This window comes from Eumetopias jubatus, unplaced genomic scaffold (assembly GCF_037043125.1).
Source record: "Eumetopias jubatus isolate StellerSeaLion01/CBP00866 unplaced genomic scaffold, mEumJub1_p1.0 scaffold_17, whole genome shotgun sequence".
NCBI classification, from domain to species: domain Eukaryota; kingdom Metazoa; phylum Chordata; class Mammalia; order Carnivora; family Otariidae; genus Eumetopias; species Eumetopias jubatus.
In genome coordinates this window covers 26,101,760-26,120,329 of record NW_028274823.1, presented here as the reverse complement: position 1 = coordinate 26,120,329, position 18,570 = coordinate 26,101,760, and the positions used below count along the sequence as shown (strand labels likewise).

The 18,570-nt window shown below is 39.1% G+C and overlaps 1 protein-coding gene across 3 annotated transcripts in view; it reads right to left on the bottom strand.

Moving 5' to 3' along the window:
• The window catches only part of CFAP43 (cilia and flagella associated protein 43), a 107,712-nt gene extending 89,791 nt beyond the window's left edge, over window positions 1-17,921 (bottom strand). For all 3 annotated transcript variants that reach the window (XM_088019839.1, XM_088019838.1, XM_028098904.2), the window contains exons 1-4: window positions 17,857-17,921; window positions 16,274-16,527; window positions 11,437-11,533; window positions 8,517-8,684 (exon numbers count right to left, since the gene is read on the bottom strand). In XM_088019839.1, coding sequence (XP_087875965.1) covers window positions 8,517-8,684; window positions 11,437-11,533; window positions 16,274-16,527; window positions 17,857-17,921 — 584 coding nt within the window. The remainder of the gene's footprint in view (window positions 1-8,516; window positions 8,685-11,436; window positions 11,534-16,273; window positions 16,528-17,856) is intronic.
• Between the last annotated feature and the right edge of the window lie 649 nt (window positions 17,922-18,570).

Sequence of the window (18,570 nt, the reverse complement as noted above, 5' to 3'; positions counted from 1 at the left end):
ATAGCAGCAACTCTCTGAACAGAAAAGCGACCACTTTCTGGAAGGTAGGACATATGGAGAAGTGAATCCAAGGTGATATTTGGGAGGATAAATGGTGGGGGAGGGGGCCTCCATTGGCCGCTACCAGCAAGTGATAGAGCCGTGGAGCACAAAATCACAACTTTTAGAAGTCTGCTCCGCTGAGGGATGTCGCTCCAGTGGCTAAGCAGGGGATGGAACCCTCACTGGGACAGTGTGATCTTGGGACCCTCAGGGTCACAGAAAGACCAGGGGTGCCTGAGGGCGGCAGACCTCCCAGGTATCTGAACGGGGAAGCCGGCTGCAGAGATAGAGCCGAGGCGCGGGCTCTCAGCTCGGGGTTGCCATAAACCGTGATCCGCGGCACAATCAGGCCACTGCTCCTCCAGCAGGGACCCAACAAGCGGCAGATCTGGGGAGACTCCCCTTCCTCCCCCGGGAGGAGCGGCATGGGAGCGCACTGCAGGGATCTGCTGGGTTTGGAGACTCCGCACGGGGTTGTGTGCCAGAGATAGAAACGTTCGGTCACAGGCCGGGTGAGCACGGAGTGGGGCCGGAGACCGGGGAGACGGGAGTGATTGACTGCTTTTCTCTGGGACTCACTGAGGAGCGGGGCCCCGAGTTCTTGGCTCCTCTGGGGCGGAGACTGGGAGGCCACCATCTTTACTCTCGTCCTCCAAAGCTGTACAGAAAGCTTGCAGGGAACAAAAGCTCCCAAGAGCAAACCCAAGCAGGTTACTTAGCCCAGACCAGCAAAGGCAGGGCAATTCCACCTCAGGCAAAGACATTTGGGAACCACGACAACAGGCCCCTCCCCCAAAAGATCAGCAAGACCGGCCAGGCAAGACCAAGTTTACCAATCAATGAGAACTGCAAAACTCCAGTGCTAGGAGAATACTGCACATAGAATTCATGACTTTTTTCCCATGATTCATTAGTCTGTCAAAGTAAATTTTTTAAATTTTCTTTTTTCTTTTGCTATTTTTTTAATTTTTCTTTTTCCCTTTTTCAACCAGCATCTTACCAATCCCTTTTTTATTTTTATTTTTATTTTTTATTGTTATGTTAATCACCATACATTACATCATTAGTTTTTGATATAGTGTTCCATGATTTTGTTTGTGCATAACACCCAGTGCTCCACGCAGAATGTGCCCTCTTTAATACCCATCACCAGGCTAACCCATCCCCCCAACCCCCTCCCCTCTAGAACCCTCAGTTTGTTTTTCAGAGTCCATCATCTCTCACGGTTCATCTCCCTGTCCGATTTACCCCCCTTCATTCTTCCCCTCCTGCTATCTTCTTCTTCTTTTTTTTTTCTTAACATGTGTTGCATTATTTCTTTCAGAAGTACAGATCTGTGATTCAACAGTCTTGCACAATTCACAGCGCTCACCATAGCACATACCCTCCCCAATGTCTATCACCCAGCCACCCCATCCCTCCCACCCCACCCCTACTCAAGCAACCCTCAGTTTGTTTCCTGAGATTAAGAATTCCTCGTATCAGTGAGGTCATATGATACATGTCTTTCTCTGATTGACTTATTTCACTCAGCATAACACCCTCCAGTTCCATCCATGTCGTTGCAAATGGCAAGATTCTTATCAATCCCTTTTTTAAAAATCTTTTTTATTTTTCATTTTTAGAGTCATATTCTATCCCTTCATAGTAGTTAACCTTATTTTTGGTATATATATAATTTGTGCTCTCTTTAAAATTTTGGGATACAATTGCTTTATTTTTTAAGATTTTATTTATTTATTTGGCAGAGAGAGACACAGCGAGAGAGGTAACACAAGCAGGAGGAGTGGGAGAGGGAGAAGCAGGCTTCGCACCAAGCAGGGAGCCTGATGTGGGGCTCGATCCCAGGACCCTGGGATCATGACCTGAGCTGAAGGCAGATGTTTAATGACTGAGCCACCCAGGCGCTTGGGGATACAGTGGCTCAGTCATTAAACAGCAGATGTTTAATGACTGAGCCACCCAGGCGCTTGGGGATACAGTTGCAATCTAACAGACCAAAATATATCCTAAATCTCTACTGTATGGCTTTGTCCTAATCTCCTGCCTGATCACATTCTCTCCCTTTCTTTTTCTTGTTTTTGTGTTTTTTTAAATTTCTCTTCTTTCTTTTTTCAACCAACTTCTTATCAATTCCTTTTATAAAATTTTTTATAATTTTCATCTTTATAGTCATATTTCATCCCTTCATTGTATTTACCTTTATTTTTGTACATATATAAGTTTTCTTTCTTTAAAATTTTGAGAGGCAGTTTCTTCTAACAGACCAGAATATGCCCAAAATCTACTGTGTGGCACTGATCTATGCACCAGCCTGATCGTATTTGATCATATTCTTTTTTTTATCTTTATCTTTTTCTTTTTTTTATCTTCTTCTTTTTCTTTTTTTTTTCTTTTTCCTTTTTTCTTTCTTTCCCTTTATTTTCCCCCAGTTTCAGGTCTCTTCGGATTTGTTTAGTGTATATTTTTCTGGGGTCATTGTTACCCTGTTAGCATTTTGTTCTCTCAGTCATCTATTATCTTCTGGACAAAATGACAAGACGGAAAAAAATCACATCAAAAAAAAGAACAAGAGGCAGTACCGACTGCCAGGGACCTAATCACTACAGACATTAGTAAGATATTGGACCTAGAGTTCAGAATGACGATTATAAAGATACTAGCTGGGCTTCAAAAGAACATGGAAGATGCTAGAGAAACCCTTTCTGGAGAAATAAAAGAACTAAAATCTAACCAAGTTGAAATCAAAAAGGCTATTAATGAGGTGCAATAAAAAATGGAGGCTCTAACTGCTAAGATAAATGAGGCAGAAGAGAGAATTAGCGATATAGAAGACCAAATGATGGAAAATAAAGAAGCTGAGAAAAAGAGATATCAACAACTACTGGATCACAAGGGCAGAATTCGAGAGATAAGTGATACCATAAGATCAAACAATATTAGAATAATTGGGATCCCAGAAGAAGAAGAAAGAGAGAGAGGTGCAGAAGGTATATTGGAGCAAATTATAGCAGAGAAATTCCCTAATTTGGGGAAGGAAACAGGCATCAGAATCCAGGAGGCACAGAGAACCCCTCCTCAAAATCAATAAAAATAGGTCAACACCCCGACATCTAATAGTAAAACTTACAAGTCTCAGAGACAAAGAGAAAATCCTGAAAGCAGCTTGGGACAAGAGGTCTGTAACCTACAATGGTAGAAACATTAGATTGGCAAAAGACCTATCCACAGAGACCTGGCAGGCCAGAAAGGACTGGCATGATATATTCAGAGTACTAAATGAGAAAAATATGCAGCCAAGAATATTATATCCAGCTAGGCTGTCACTGAAAATAGGAGAGATAAAAAGCTTCCAGGACAAACAAAAACTAAAGGAATTTGCAAACATGAAACCAGCCCTACAAGAAATATTGAAAGGGGTCCTCTAAGCAAAGAGAGAACATAAAAGTAACATAGACAAGAAAGGAACAGAGACAATATACAGTAACAGTCACCTTACAGGCAATACAATGGCACTAAATTCATACCTTTCAATAGTTACCCTGAATGTAAATGGGCTCAATGCCCCAATCAAAAGACACAGGGTATCAGATTGGATAAAAAAACAAGACCCATCGATATGCTGCCTGCAAGAGACTCATTTTAGACCCAAAGACACCTCCAGATTGAAAGTGAGGGGGTGGAAAACCATTTACCATGCTCATGGACACCAAAAGAAAGCTGGGGTGGCAATCCTTATATCAGACAAATTAGATTTTAAACCAAAGACTGTAATAAGAGATGAGGAAGGACACTATATCCTACTTCAAGGGTCTATCCAACAAGAAGATCTAACAATTGTAAATATCTATGCCCCTAATATGGGAGCAGCCAATTATATAAGCCATTTAATAACAAAAGCAAAGAAACACATCAACAACAATACAATAATAGTAGGGGACTTAACACCCCCCTCACTGAAATGGACAGATCATCTAAGCAAAAGATCAACAAGGAAATAAAGATTTTATTTTTTTTATTTATTTATTTTTTCTGGAAATAAAGATTTTAAATGACACACTGGACCAAATGGACTTCATAGATGAATTCAGAACATTCTATCCCAAAGCAACAGAATACACATTCTTCTCTAGTGCCCATGGAACATACTCCAGAATAGATCACATCCTAGGTCACAAATCAGGTCTCAACCGGTACCAAAAGATTGGGATCATTCCCTGCATATTTTCAGACCACAATGCTTTGAAACTAGAACTCAATCACAAGAGGAAAGTCGGAAAGAACTCAAATACATGGAGGCTAAAGAGCATCCTATTAAAGAATGAATGGGTCAATCAGGAAATTAAAGAAGAATTAAAAAAATTCATGGAAACAAATGAAAATGAAAACATGACAGTTCAAAACCTTTCGGATGCAGCAAAGGTGGTCCTGAGAGGAAGGTATATAGCAATACAAGCCTTTCTCAAGAAGCAAGAAAGGTCTCAAATACACAACCTAACCCTACACCTAAAAGAGCTGGAGAAAAAACAGCAAATAAAGCCTAAACCCAGCAGGAGAAGAGAAATAATAAAGATCAGAGCAGAAATCAATGAAATAGAAACCAAAAGAACAGTAGAACAGATCGACAGAACTAGGAGCTGGTTCTTTGAAAGAATTAACAAGATTGATAAACCCCTGGCCAGACTTATCAAAAAGAAAAGAGAAATGACCCAAAGAAATAAATTCATGAATGAAAGAGGAGAGATCACAGCCAACACCAAAGAAATACAAACAATTAATTATAAGAACATATTACAAGCAACTATATGCCAGCAAATGAGATAATCTGGAAGAAATGGATGCGTTCCTAGAGATGTATCAACTACCAAAACTGAACCAGGAAGAAACAGATAACCTGAACAGACCTAAAACCACTAAGGAAATTGAAGCAGTAATCAAAAATCTCCCAACAAACAAGAGCCCAGGGCCAGATGGCTTCCCAGGGGAATTCTACCAAACATTTAAAGAATTAATACCTATTCTTCTGACACTGTTCCAAAAAATAGAAAAGGAAGGGAAACTTCCAAACTCATTTTATGAGGCCAGCATTATCTTGATCCCAAAACCAGAAAAAGATCCCATCAAAAAGGAGAATTACAGACCAATATCCTTGATGAACATGGATACAAAAATTCTCACCAAAATACTAGCCAATAGGATCCAACAGTACATTAAAAGGATTATTCACCACGACCAACCAAGGTTGGTTCAACATCCACAAATCAATCAATGTGATACGTTAATAAAAGAAATAACAAGAACCATATGATCCTCTCAATAGATGCAGAAAAAGCATTTGACAAACTACAGCATCCTTTCTTGATCAAAACTCTTCACAGTGTAGGGATAGAGGGTACATACCTCAATATCATAAAAGCCATCTATGAAAAACCCATAGTGAATATCATTCTCAATGGGGAAAAGCTGAGAGCTTTCCCCCTAAGGTCAGGAACATGCCAGGGATGGCCACTCTCACCACTGCTATTCAACATAGTACTAGAAGTCCTAGCCACAGCAATCAGACAACAAAAAGAAATAAAAGTCACCCGAATTGGCAAAGAAGAAGTCAATCTCTCACTCTTTGCAGATGATATGATACTTTATGTAAAAACCCAAAAGACTCTACCCCAAAACTGCTAGAACTCATACAGGAATTCAGTAAAGTGGCAGGATATAAAATCAATGCACAGAAATCAGTGGCATTCCTATACATGAACAACAAGACAGAAGAAAGAGAAATTAAGGAGTTGATCCCATTTACAATTGCACCCCAAACCATAAGATACCTAGGAATAAATCTAACCAAAGAGGCAAAGAATCTGTACTCAGAAAACTATAAAATACTCATAAGAAATTGAGGAAGACACAAAGAAATGGAAAAACGTTCCATGCTCATGGATTGGAAAAACAAATATTGTGAAGATGTCAATGCTACCTAGAGCAATCTACACATTCAATGCAATCCCTATCATAATACCAGCAACTTTTTTCAAAGAAATGGAACAGATAATCCTAAAATTTGTATGGAGCCAGAAAAAACCCCAAATAGCCAGAGGAATGTTGAAAAAGAAGAGCAAAGCTGGTGGCATCACAATTCCGGACTTCAAGCTCTATTACAAAGCTGTCATCATCAAGACAGTATGGTACTGGCACAAAAACAGACACATAGATCAATGGAACAGAATCGAGAGCCCAGAAATGGACCCTCAACTCTATGGTCAACTCATCTTTGACAAAGCAGGAAAGAATGTCCAATGGAAAAAAGGCAGTCTCTTCAACAAAGGATGTTGGGAAAATTGGACAGCCACATGCAGAAGAATGAAACTGGACCATTTCCTTACACCACACACAAAAATAGACTCCAAATGGTTGAAAGACCTAAACGTGAGACAGGAGTCCAACAAAATCCTAGAGGAGAACACAGGCAGCAACCTCTTCGACCTCAGCCACAGCAACTTCCTCCTAGAAACATCGCCAAAGGCAAGGGAAGCAAGGGCAAAAATGAACTATTGGGACTTAATCAAGATAAAAAGGTTTTGCACAGCAAAGGAAACAGTCCACAAAACCAAAAGACAACCAACAGAATTGGAGAAGATATTTGCAAATGACATATCAGATAAAGGGCTAGTATCCAAAATCTATAAAGAACTTATCAAACTCAACACCCAAAGAACAAATAATCCAATCAGCAATGGGCAGAAGACATGAACAGACATTTTTCCAAAGAAGACATCCAAATGGCCAACAGACACATGAAAAAGTGCTCAACATCGCTCGGCATCAGGGAAATCCAAATCAAAACCTCAATGAGATACCACCTCACACCAGTCAGAATGGCTAAAATTAACAAGTCAGGAAACGACAGATGTTGGCAAGGATGTGGAGAAAGGGGAGCCCTCCTACACTGTTGGTGGGAACACAAGCTGGTGCAGCCACTCTGGAAAACAGTATGGAGGTTCCTCAAAAAGTTGACAATAGAGCTACCATATGACCCAGCAATTGCACTACTGGGTATTTACCACAAAGATATAAATGTAGTGATCCAAAGGGGTACGTGCACCCCAATGTTTATAGCAGGAATGTGCACAAGAGCCGAACTATGGAAAGAGCCAGGATGTCCATCGACAGATGAATGGATAAAGAAGAGGTGGTATATATACACAATGGAATATTATGCAGTCATCAAAAAAAACCCAAATCTTGCCATTTGCAGCGACATGGATGGAACTGGAGCGTATTATGCTAAGCGAAATAAGTCAATCAGAGAAGGACATGTATCATATGATCTCACTGATATGAGGAATTCTTAATTTCAGGAAACAAACTGAGGGTTGCTGTAGTGGTAGTGGGTGGGAGGGATGGGGTGGCTGGGTGATAGACATTGGGGAGGGTATGTGCTATGGTGAGTGCTGTGAATTGTGTAAGACTGATGAATCACAGACCTGTACCTTTGAAACAAATAATACATTATATGTTAAGAAGAAGGAGGAGGAGGAGGAGGAGGAGGAGGAGGAGGAGGGGGAGATAGAAGGAAGGGAAAAATGAAGGCGGGAAATCGGAGGGGGAGATGAACCATGAGAGACTATGGACTGAGAAACAGACCGAGGGTTCTGGAGGGGAGGAGGGAGGGGGGATGGTTAGCTTGGTGATGGGTATTAAAGAGGGCACGCATTGAATAGAGCACTGGGTGTTATATGCAAACAATGAATCATGGAACACTACATCAAAAATTAATGATGTAATGTATGGTGATTAATATAACGTAATAAAATAAAATTTGAAAAAGGCAACTTTTCAAAAATTGTAATTTCAAGGATATATATGTCCAATATCAACTTAGTCTTTAACTTTGTGGAATACACTGAGAATAGTCAGTTTAGAGGCACCTTGAGTCTTTGAACTCTCCTTAACAAACACACCATTATCATCGATCACCAGGACACTGGTCATAAAATTTCTTTCTGACCCAGTTCTATTTAAATATGTAACTCCCATGACTCCACTATATGCAACTACCCTTCTGTTTATAGATTATGTGGCTGAAGGAATAATCTATATGCTTTCCATATCTCTTATTTTTGAGATTCCAACTAGGCATCAAAGTAATAGGATCAAAATTCATAACTATCCTTTTTATAAATAGGCATGTTTTGAAATACTAAGAGCAAATCAAATTCTGGTAAATTAAAACATGTTGGGAAAAGCTTGAGGATGACTTGATATTCAAAAGAACCTCACCGAGAAATCAAGTCATAAAGAATCCTTTCAAAATGCAAGCAAGCACTCCAAGGTAATTATATATGTAGAAAGATATTATAACTTAAGATGTTTAATATGTACATATAAAGCCAGTTAATTCATCAAACTGATGCAATCACATTACATGAAAGCAAACTAAGACCACCATTTTGCTGTGTAGTAACTAAGTCTCTTACTTTGCTTTGAGATGATGCTCCTGGTTACTTCTTTCAATAGTACACATGGTCACTGCACTTGGACTTGATAAGCACAGCTGGCGCCAGTTCATAGGGTTAAAAGTCATCTGGCTTACATCCATACCAGGTTGTGTCTTCTTGCACAAAATAACACCTGATTCCCAGTTCCTTAGAGGGAAATTGTGTTTTGTAAAAAATAATTCATTTGAATTTCACATCTTGAGAACATTTATCTAATTATTTGAAAACAATTTACATAAATTAAGCCTTAATTCACAATACATTTAGCCCATGATGTTAAATATAAAATTTATTAGTAATTACACTTATCATTATACTGTACCCTTCTAAGAAAGCAAAATAACTATGTGCTTTTAAAATATTACTCTGTCTCAACTAACTTTGACAAAGCAGGAAAGAATATCCAGTGGAAAAAAGACAGTCTCTTCAACAAATGGTGTTGGGAAAATTGGACAGCCACATGCAGAAGAATGAAACTGGACCATTTCCTTACACCATACATGAAAATAGACTCAAAATGGATGAAAGACCTCAATGTGAGACAGGAATCCATCAAAATCCCAGAGGAGAACACAGGCAGCAATCTCTTTGACCTCAGCCACTGCAACTTCTTGCTAGACACGTCTCCAAAGGCAAGGAGAACAAAGGCAACAATGAACTATTGGGACTTAATCAAGATAAAAAGTTTTTGCACAGCAAAGGAAACAGTCAACAAAACCAAAAGACAACTGACAGAATGGGAGAAGATACTTGCAAAAGTCTTATCAGATAAAGGACTAGTATCCAGAATCTATAAAGAACTCATCAAACTCAACACCCAATCAAGAAATGGGCAGAAGACATAAACAGACATTTCTTCAAAGAAAACATACAAATGGTCAACAAACACATGAAAAAATGCTCAACATCATCCAGCATCAGGGAAATACAAATCAAAACCTCAATGAGATACCACCTCACACCAGTCAGAATGGCTAAAATTAACAACTCAGGAAACAACAGGTGTTGGTGAGGATGCGGAGAAAGGGGAGCCCTCCTACACTGTTGGTGGGAATGCAAGCTGGTGCAGCCACTCTGGAAAACAGTATGGAGTTTCCTCAAAAAGTTGAAAATAGAGCTACCGTACGACCCAGCAATTGCACTACTGGGTATTTGCCTCTCATGGCTAATCTCTGGTTGCCATCATTATGCTCTCTTAATTAAATCTTCAAGTCTGCCATATTTTCTCTGACCTCATGGCATTTGCACATCTTTCCGCTGCTTAGAATCCTCTTCCTTATCTTCTTCACAGGTTGGTTCCTACTCATCCTTTAAGTACTGTTATAGGTTGAATTGTGTCCCCCCAGATTTATATGTTGATGTCCTAACCCTCAGTACCTCAGAATGTCACTGTATTTGGAAATAGGGTCTTTACTAAGTTAAATGAGGTCATTTAGTGTGGTCCTACTCTAGTAGGATGAACATCCTTATAAAAGGAAAGGGGAAATTTGGAGACTGATCCATATACAAGGAGAACATCATGTGAACATGAATCCAGTTATTCACAAGCCAAGGAGAAAGGCCTAGAACAGATTCTCCCTCATAGCCCTTGAAAGAAACCAACCCTGCTTACACCTGGATCGTAGACTTCTAGCCTCCAGAACTGTGAGACAATAAATTTCTGTTGTTTCAGCCATTCAGTTTGTGGTACTTTGTTAATGGCAGCCCCAGCAACTGATGGATTGATTAGTTAATCTATCCATCAGTGAGTGGATAAACAAACTGTGGTATATTCATGCCATGGAATAGAAAGCAATGAACTATTGATACATACAGCAGCATAAGCAATTTCAAAATAACTATGCTGCATGAAAAAAGTAATTATGCAGCATAAAAGACAGACAAAAAAAAAAAAAAGAGTCCATAACGGATGACTCCCTGTATATAAAATTCTAGAAAATGCAAACAAATCCAGAGTGATAGAAAACACATCAATGACTGCCTGGGGGCTGGGGCTGAGGGATGGGGCAAGGGTGGTGTAAGGGTGTGTGTGGAAGAGCCAATAAGGAAGGATCAGAAAGGGGCACAAGGAAACTTTGGAGTGACAGATATATTTATTATCTTGATTATGGTGATGGTTTCATGGATGCGTACAGAAGTCAAAACTTATCAAATTATATTCTTAATATATGGACAGTTTTTTTTGTCAATTATACCTCGATAAAGCTGTTTTTTAAAAAAAGAAACTGCATAAACTAAATGTGGTTCTCTGAACCTAGATTATATTTTTGGATAAGAAATGCTTGTGTGTAAGGTGTATCTTCAATCATTCCTGAAACAGTTTGTACTTCCCCTTAAAAGAAAAACTCCCCCCGTGAGGGAGTTTATATTATAGATGGAAGAGTGAGTACAGCTTTGAGGTTGGCCCTATGAAATGACCCAGCAAAGACCACAGATGTGTCTTATCCATAGGTATTTCCTATACAGCTGGCAAATGAGGTATAATGTTCCACTCTCTGAACATATAACTGTTCTAATGTCTCTAAAAACAATTACTTCCAGCTTAGCTCTGAGAGAGAGTACATCTTAATTTCATCATTAGTGGAAAACAGGCAAACCACTCAAAGCTACCATTTATTTGAAGGAATGATGAAACTTTATACATTTGTTTTCTTTACCCAATAAGGTAATATTATAACACATCAACAAAACGATAATTTTGCTCTCATATAGCTTTTGCCCTGCCAAATTGTATGCCTAGAAGTAGCAACTATATTCAACCTTCTGATCAGGACTTCTATTCCTTCCATTTTTTTCCTTGTTCCAGATTTTTCACATCTATGTCTTTTAATACAATCCAGAAGGACAAGATTAAAATGTAATCCAATGAAAGGAATTCTGCAGCATACTGTTAACTTACCAAAGGGCCAGTTCAAATTCTGGGAGAGAGGAGTAACTAGCCAGGTAGGTGCCACAGTAACTGAATGAAAGTAAAGTGTAGTCCAGAAGAACATTGCCTAAAATATAGAATCCATTACAAAGATTTAATTATCGCGTTTAGATTAACTGGTCTTACAGTTTATTTACCTTAGCTAATGATTTGCACATAATTCAAAAGCATTTAGCTCTTGGAATAGCACATCTCCTAGCTGATTTCTAAGACTATGAACAGAAAGCTAAAAGCAAAGTTAAGATTCTTTTTTAAAAGACATTAGAGTGGGGCACCTGGCTGGCTCAGCCGGGAGAGCATGTGGCTCTTGATCTCAGGGTTGTGAGTTCAAGCCCCATGTTGGGCATAGAAATTACTTTTTTAAAAAAAGAAAAAATTTAAAGATATTAAAGTGAATTAAGACCATTAGGTCACTGTCTCTAGACTTCAATCAAAACTGAGTGTACTGTATCATGTATGTCCCAGTGTGATTTGAAATGACCCAGAAGGATTACGTATTCCATAAATATATGAAACATTGTAATTAGGAAAGTTATTCAAACAACTTTAAATACTTTGGGGTGTTGTAATCATCCTAGGTTACTTCCAGATCTCTATACCTTGGGCCACAGCTGGCCCTTTGTTTAATATCTTCCAGTTCTTGGAACAATTATAAAAAGTTCTTTCTCATTTGTCCCTGTAGTTGAAGACATGAAACATAACTTTAAAAGTCTTAGTAACAACGTGTTTAAAATGTGCATCGTGAGGATGCTTCTGCCCTCCTGCATATGAAGATCTGATTTCCCCTCTATCTGCTGTTCTTCAGTGTGGTTCCATAGGTACCAGATCTACCTTCTCCCATGTCTGTCTTTTGACATGAATAAAAAAAAAATGCTTTACAAGAAAATATATCCTCTGTAATCTCACTACCAAATCCAGTAAATTTCTGGTATTTTCTTCTGTGCTTACTTGTAAATATACATTTTTTCTTTAAATATAACTTTGAAAAAAATATGCTGCTTTTTATAGCTATAACAATCATGGATTAAATATTATATATAACAATTCATTTAAAAGACAGGTCATACAGTCTTACTCCTATTGTTTACATTACACTGAGCATTTTATCATTAATAATTCTTCAAAAATGTGATTTTTATGTTTATATAATACTCCTTTGTGAGATGTTTTAATTTATTTAACCATATTCATATTACTAGAGGTGTAGGAAGTTTCCAATCTTTTGCCATTATGAGAGTGCTTTTAACTCCTGCGCATACAAATCTTTTGACTATATTTCTGATTTCCTTAAAATTGAATTCTAGTTCCTCAACTGAGTTTAACTGAGTCAAATATGGTAATATTTACTTCCCAGAAAGATTGTATCAATTATTCCCACTGTGGGGGATGGGCTAAATGGGTGATGGGCATTAAGGAGGGCACTTGTGATGAGCACTGGGCGTTACATGTAAGTGATGAATCACTAAATTCTACTCCTGAAACCAAAACTACACTATATGTTAACTAACTGGAATTTAAATAAAAACTTGGAAGAAAAAACTTATTCCCACCTTCAGCAAAAAAGTGTGCTACCAATTTCACGGCACTCTGCCTAGCAGTTATCAGCTTTAAAAAGTCGTGATCTTGATAAGCAGAAAAACCTCATCTTGGTTCAAACATCAAGCTTTTAAAAGGATGTTGAGATAGAATGTTATTGATGATTGTGGTCATCTGTAGTTTTGTGGTTTGGGCAGTTACTTTTTCCGTTGTTCTAATGTGATGTTTGGTTTTTTTCTTATTGTTTCATAAACATTCTGAAAATACTTCGTCATATTTGTTCCAAATATCTTCCTCAGTTTATTTTTTGCCTATTAATTTTTCATAGTATTTTTGATGTTCTTAAGTTTTAAATTTGTATGTAATCAAATATGTCAATTTTTCTATTTTTAATTTTTTCCTTTGTGTGAAAAATTCTTCCCCATTCTGAAATTGTTAAATATTCTACCATACTTTCTACTTTTCCAATAGGTTTGCTGTTTATAATGAACTCTTATTTTTGTCTGACATATGTTTTGATGTAGAGTATAACACGAATATCTAACTTGATACTTTTGTTCAAATTGTTTTTTTTTTCTTTTTGATGTCTGATCTATTCATCACTCTTAGAAAATATCATTTTTGACTGGACTCAGACTTAGAGGTAGAAGCTCTGAGAGGACAGCCTCCGTCTCTTGGCAATTGGTTCCTGGCGTTTTTCTTAGGCCTCCTTCATTCTCTTGGCCAAAAGTTTAGCATATCCTGCAGCCCTTATTTTTCTTAGTGCGCTGTTTCTTCAAGGCAATAATACACCAACGTTTGTGCTGGAGGACATGTGGAGTAACAAGACACTAAATCTTAGGCGCTTTGGTTCTAGGTTTCTTACCTTCTTTGTTTAGGGGTTTTCTCAAAACATACTGGCAGACATCATCCTTAGAGAGATTGAAAAGTTTGCAGATTCTGTTGGCTCTTTTGGGCCCCAGACGATGAGGCACAGTAGTATCAGTGAGTCCAGGAATATCCTTCTCCCCTTTTTTTTACAATGACCAAGTTGAGAACACTGAGATTGGCATCCACAGTGCAACCCCAACAGATTTGCGCTTTCTCTCTCTAGTCCTCCTTGGTCTATAGCAGGAATGCCCCTCACTCAGCAGCAGGCGGACACGTCCATGGGTCAAGACACCCACCCTGCTTCATGGGGAAGCCTTTTTGTCATTACCACTGATTCGGACCACATAACCCTTCCATTCTTCACCCAGAGCGTCAGCAGCAATTTCTGTGGCCATACGCTTCTCATAAAAGGTACGAAGTTTGCATTCATTGTCCACTTCAATGAGTTTCTGGCAGCCAGTAGCTGGGAAAGAGATGTTCGGCTTCATCCTGAAGCAGCCTACCACCTCCGAGGCACCACGAAAAAGAGCACAAATTGTTTTTTTTTTTTTTAAGGTTTATTTTATTTATCTAAGTAATCTCTATACCCAAAGCGGGACTTGAACTCATGACCCTGAAATTAAGAGTCGGATGTTCCATTGACTGAGCCAGCCAGGCATCCCTCAAATAATTTTCTTAACATCACTATTTAATTGTTAAATAATCTATATTATCTATTTTGGGGATGAGGAGAGAGTATACTTAGCTTTTATATATTCAAGCCTGTCCCCAATCTTCAACTCTTCCACTGATGTGGTGAACCCTGCACCAATACTACACTCTTAATCACTATAGAATAATATTAAAAGGACCTTCTGTCTTACCATCATTCTCTTTCCAATTTTCCTATTCTCTACTTTTTGTTGTTCTAGATGAACTTTAGTATCATTTACATCCTCCTTGCTCTCTGAAACATGACAAACTTAGGAATTATTTTCTGTGAAGAACTATATAATAATTAGGCTTTCCATCCAGGAATATGTCTGTATATGCTTAAATATTTTAAATCAATGATATTCTTGTAGTTTTCTTCGCCTGAGGTCACTCACATTTCTTCCTGAATCATTTCTAAGTATTTAAATCTTCTACTAATCGTGTGGGTATTTTGAAACCAGCATCTTACAACATTCTCTCATTAGTCCTAGTAGGACTATTGCATTTCCATAATCTTCTTTTCCATAGATATACTTTTTCTGTTCCATATTTTATTGCATTGGCTAGAAATTCCAGGTTGATACTAAATAACTGTGGTAACAATAGGTATCCTTGATGACTTAATCATCATTTTATTGTGAATGCCTTTAGAGTTTCATTATTTAATATAAATGTTGGCTACTGATTTGAATTAACTCTTAGTTGCTTGGACAGGGCTATAGTCACATAAGCAAACTGAGGAAATTTTAAAGATGAAGAGTAATTACAGTCCATATAGACAGTTACCAATGTATGAACAGGTTACACCTTAAAAGTTGTTTTAATATGTTGAGAATACAAATTTCCCCACAAATAAAATGTTACACATTATAGATGAACTCCCTGGCTTAACCCAAAGACTTATTTGACCCATAAGCCTAAATAACTAAGACTAGGCTTAAGCTCTCCTGAGCTTTCTAACCTTGATGTGTTAAATGAGGGAATGAATCATTAGATGGAAACGCCAGTAGATGTGCAGCAGCCCATTGTGGGTCAGCTGTATCTATGAATAAGTGAATAATAATAAATGGTGGGTAACAGTGATTGACACATATATGTGCGTGTGTCACATTGACATATCAATTATATGTGTCAACATGACATATATAATTGATATATCAAATATATATACATATATATATAATTTCATTTATTATCACTACAGCCTTAACAGTAGATCCTACCATTGTCCCCACGCCTAAGGAAATTGAGACTCAGAGACTTTAGAACTTGTATGCTATCAATTTACTTGGATTTTCAATAAATCATCAGAAAAGAAAAAAAAATCTTCTGAAAAAACACTAAACTGCATTTAGTGCTGTAAGTCTTCTAGCCCAGCGCTTCCCAAGTTTAATGTACATATGAATCACCCAGGGAATCTTGTTAAAATGCAGATTCTGATTCACTAGGTCTGGGGATGGGAGCCATTTCTGCATTTATAACAGGCATCCTAGGTGACGCCAATGTTGAAGGTAAACAACCACACACTTTGAGTAGCAAGGCTGTAGCCCACTTAATTAAATTCTCTGTGATCAGCCTGATTCCCTCTTTAAAAATGTGTATTATAAAAAACAAAAATAAACATAAAACACCCTTCATTTATAAGAACCAGATTTGGTCACATAACAAAATCCTTTAGTTATGGCAGATGAAGAGTCTTGCAGGTTACCTTTCAATTTGTTCCTTCTGGTCAATCCAGGAAAGTTGTATATGTAGATGAGAGGTCTTAGCCTCCGGTCAGAAAAAGCCACAACTTCATAAGGAACATTAGTTGCCACGACACCCACAACTCCATTCATACACTGGAGTACAGTCTTTTTCTTGGTTTCAATATTAATAAATATTACAAAATTCCCACAAGGGTAGCAGATGGTGCTGTCATTGATAAACTGAACATTCTGCTTAGGGAATCCTTGGACCCATCTTTGGGGGAAAAAATATGTCACCATCAATATAAAACATTTCAAATACTTTTTTTTAAACAAAGCAAACAAAAAGCCATCAAAATATTTGAAACACATCTATTCTATCTTCACCCCCTTTCTGCCCAAAACAATCTCTAAGATAAAAGAATACATAGGCTGGCTGTGAGACCAGTTTGGGTCCAGGCACTATAGAGATTTAGTCTTAGGTCTTAACAGCCTTCTTCAGAGAACTTTTTCAGTGAAGCAAATCCTCCGATCAAACCTGAGAAAGTCTCAGAAGGATTTCTGGGGTCTGAATACTTGGAAAAGAAAAAGTAAAAATGACAGAGAGAGAAAAGAGCCTGATCTAAGAGAAAACAGGGTGTATCCTGGGCCGTTCTATTATCTTTGTTTTGATTTTAAAAATAAGCTTAAAAAAAACAACTTTGAATCGGGCAGCCTGCTTTGTGGTTGTGAGCCAAGTAGAAAAACTGTTTCTTTACCACGATGAAGGGTGTATAGCTGTTATTTTAGATCTAAAAATACAGATAAATGCAGAAAGTAAATGGAATTAAGTCAACACGAATAAAAAGGTTAGAACACAAAAGGGATGTATTTTTAAGTAAGGAATGTGTGGTGGGTGTATCCTTCGGAAGGAGAGTCTGATTCTACTTTTATTTAAATACTAAATTTGTGCTTAAAGATGGTGGGGAAGGAAAGAGAAGGACACTAGTTTGGTGAGAGACTTCCACGGCCTGGAGAGTAGAGCCGGGGCCGGTGGAAGAGGCTGTATGAAACTCTAAAATGTGGAAGCAAAGAAATACCCCTTTTATCTGTGCAGCTCTTTATGCTTTTCAAAGACCACTCAAAGTGCAAATAAATCCAAAGTTAGTGGATAGTGGTTAGAAGGAAGGGACTGACTGCCCTAACTTAGGGGGGGAAATCACCAAAGATGACGAGGACAGGAAGGCAGGATGGGTGTGTGTGTGTGGGGGGGGGGAGCTTATGTACGAAAGGTCAGGGGAAAACGGGGTACTGAGCCAGAAAGACGAGGCAGAAATGAGGAGAGGAGGTGAGCAACTGTGGATGCGTGACAGGGGTAGGGTCACAGAAAAGTGGGGGGAGGGGTGCAAACAGCTGGAGATGCGGTCACTAAATAGGGGACGGGGGATGGAGACAAGAGGTCACACAGGGAGTCTGCAGGAAAGCGTTGGGGGATAAAGAAGAGGTCCAGGTTTCCGGGAGAACGGGTCTAAAGAATAGGAGGAAGAAGAGGGTAGGGGGCGGATTAGGTCAGAAGGAAGTTTCCGGCAGACCAAAGTCCGTCGCCGGGCGGTGGACGCCGCACCTCACGGACAGGGACGCGCCGGCGGTGGCGTAGACGTTCTCCTCTCGCTCCCGGCCTTGCGCCATGAGCCGCGTTTCTCTCAGCGGGGTCCCGGGTAGGAAATGCCCGAGGCCGCCTCGAGTCTGCAGCCGTTACTCCAAGATCCAGCGGCGCCGACCGCAAAGCGTCCGCAGTTACCACCGTATCTAGGAGACTGTAACCCCTGCTCCCATTGGTTCTGTCCTGTAGACCTGCTCGTCTCGAGCCTAGCGGATTGGTGGGAGCGCTGCCACGCCTCAGCCAATGAAAGAGCGGTGAGCGAAGCGAGGGGCGGGCCCCTCAGAGTGGGTGCTGGAAGGCCTACCTTGCGGCAAGTAATGACAATATTAATAATATCAATAGCTGAGGTTAATATTGTGTGCTGACTACTCCAGACGTTGTTCCAAGCGCCACGCAGGCATTATTTCATTTAAGCTTCAAATCACTCATCAGCCCCATTTTACAGAGAAGCAAAGTAAAGTGGAGAGAAGCAACTTGTCTCCGGCTGCAAAGTCGAGTGGGACTTAAAGCCAGGCGTCATCTAAATCTAGAGCTCCAAGCCTCTAATTACTATATTACTCTCAAATGGGCCCACGGCGACTTCAAGGAGGCAGACAGCTTCAGGAAGTAACCGGGCTGAAAGGCCAACATCCTGTCCTTCTTTCTTCCTTTTCCCTCTTATACCCTCTTTCCCCT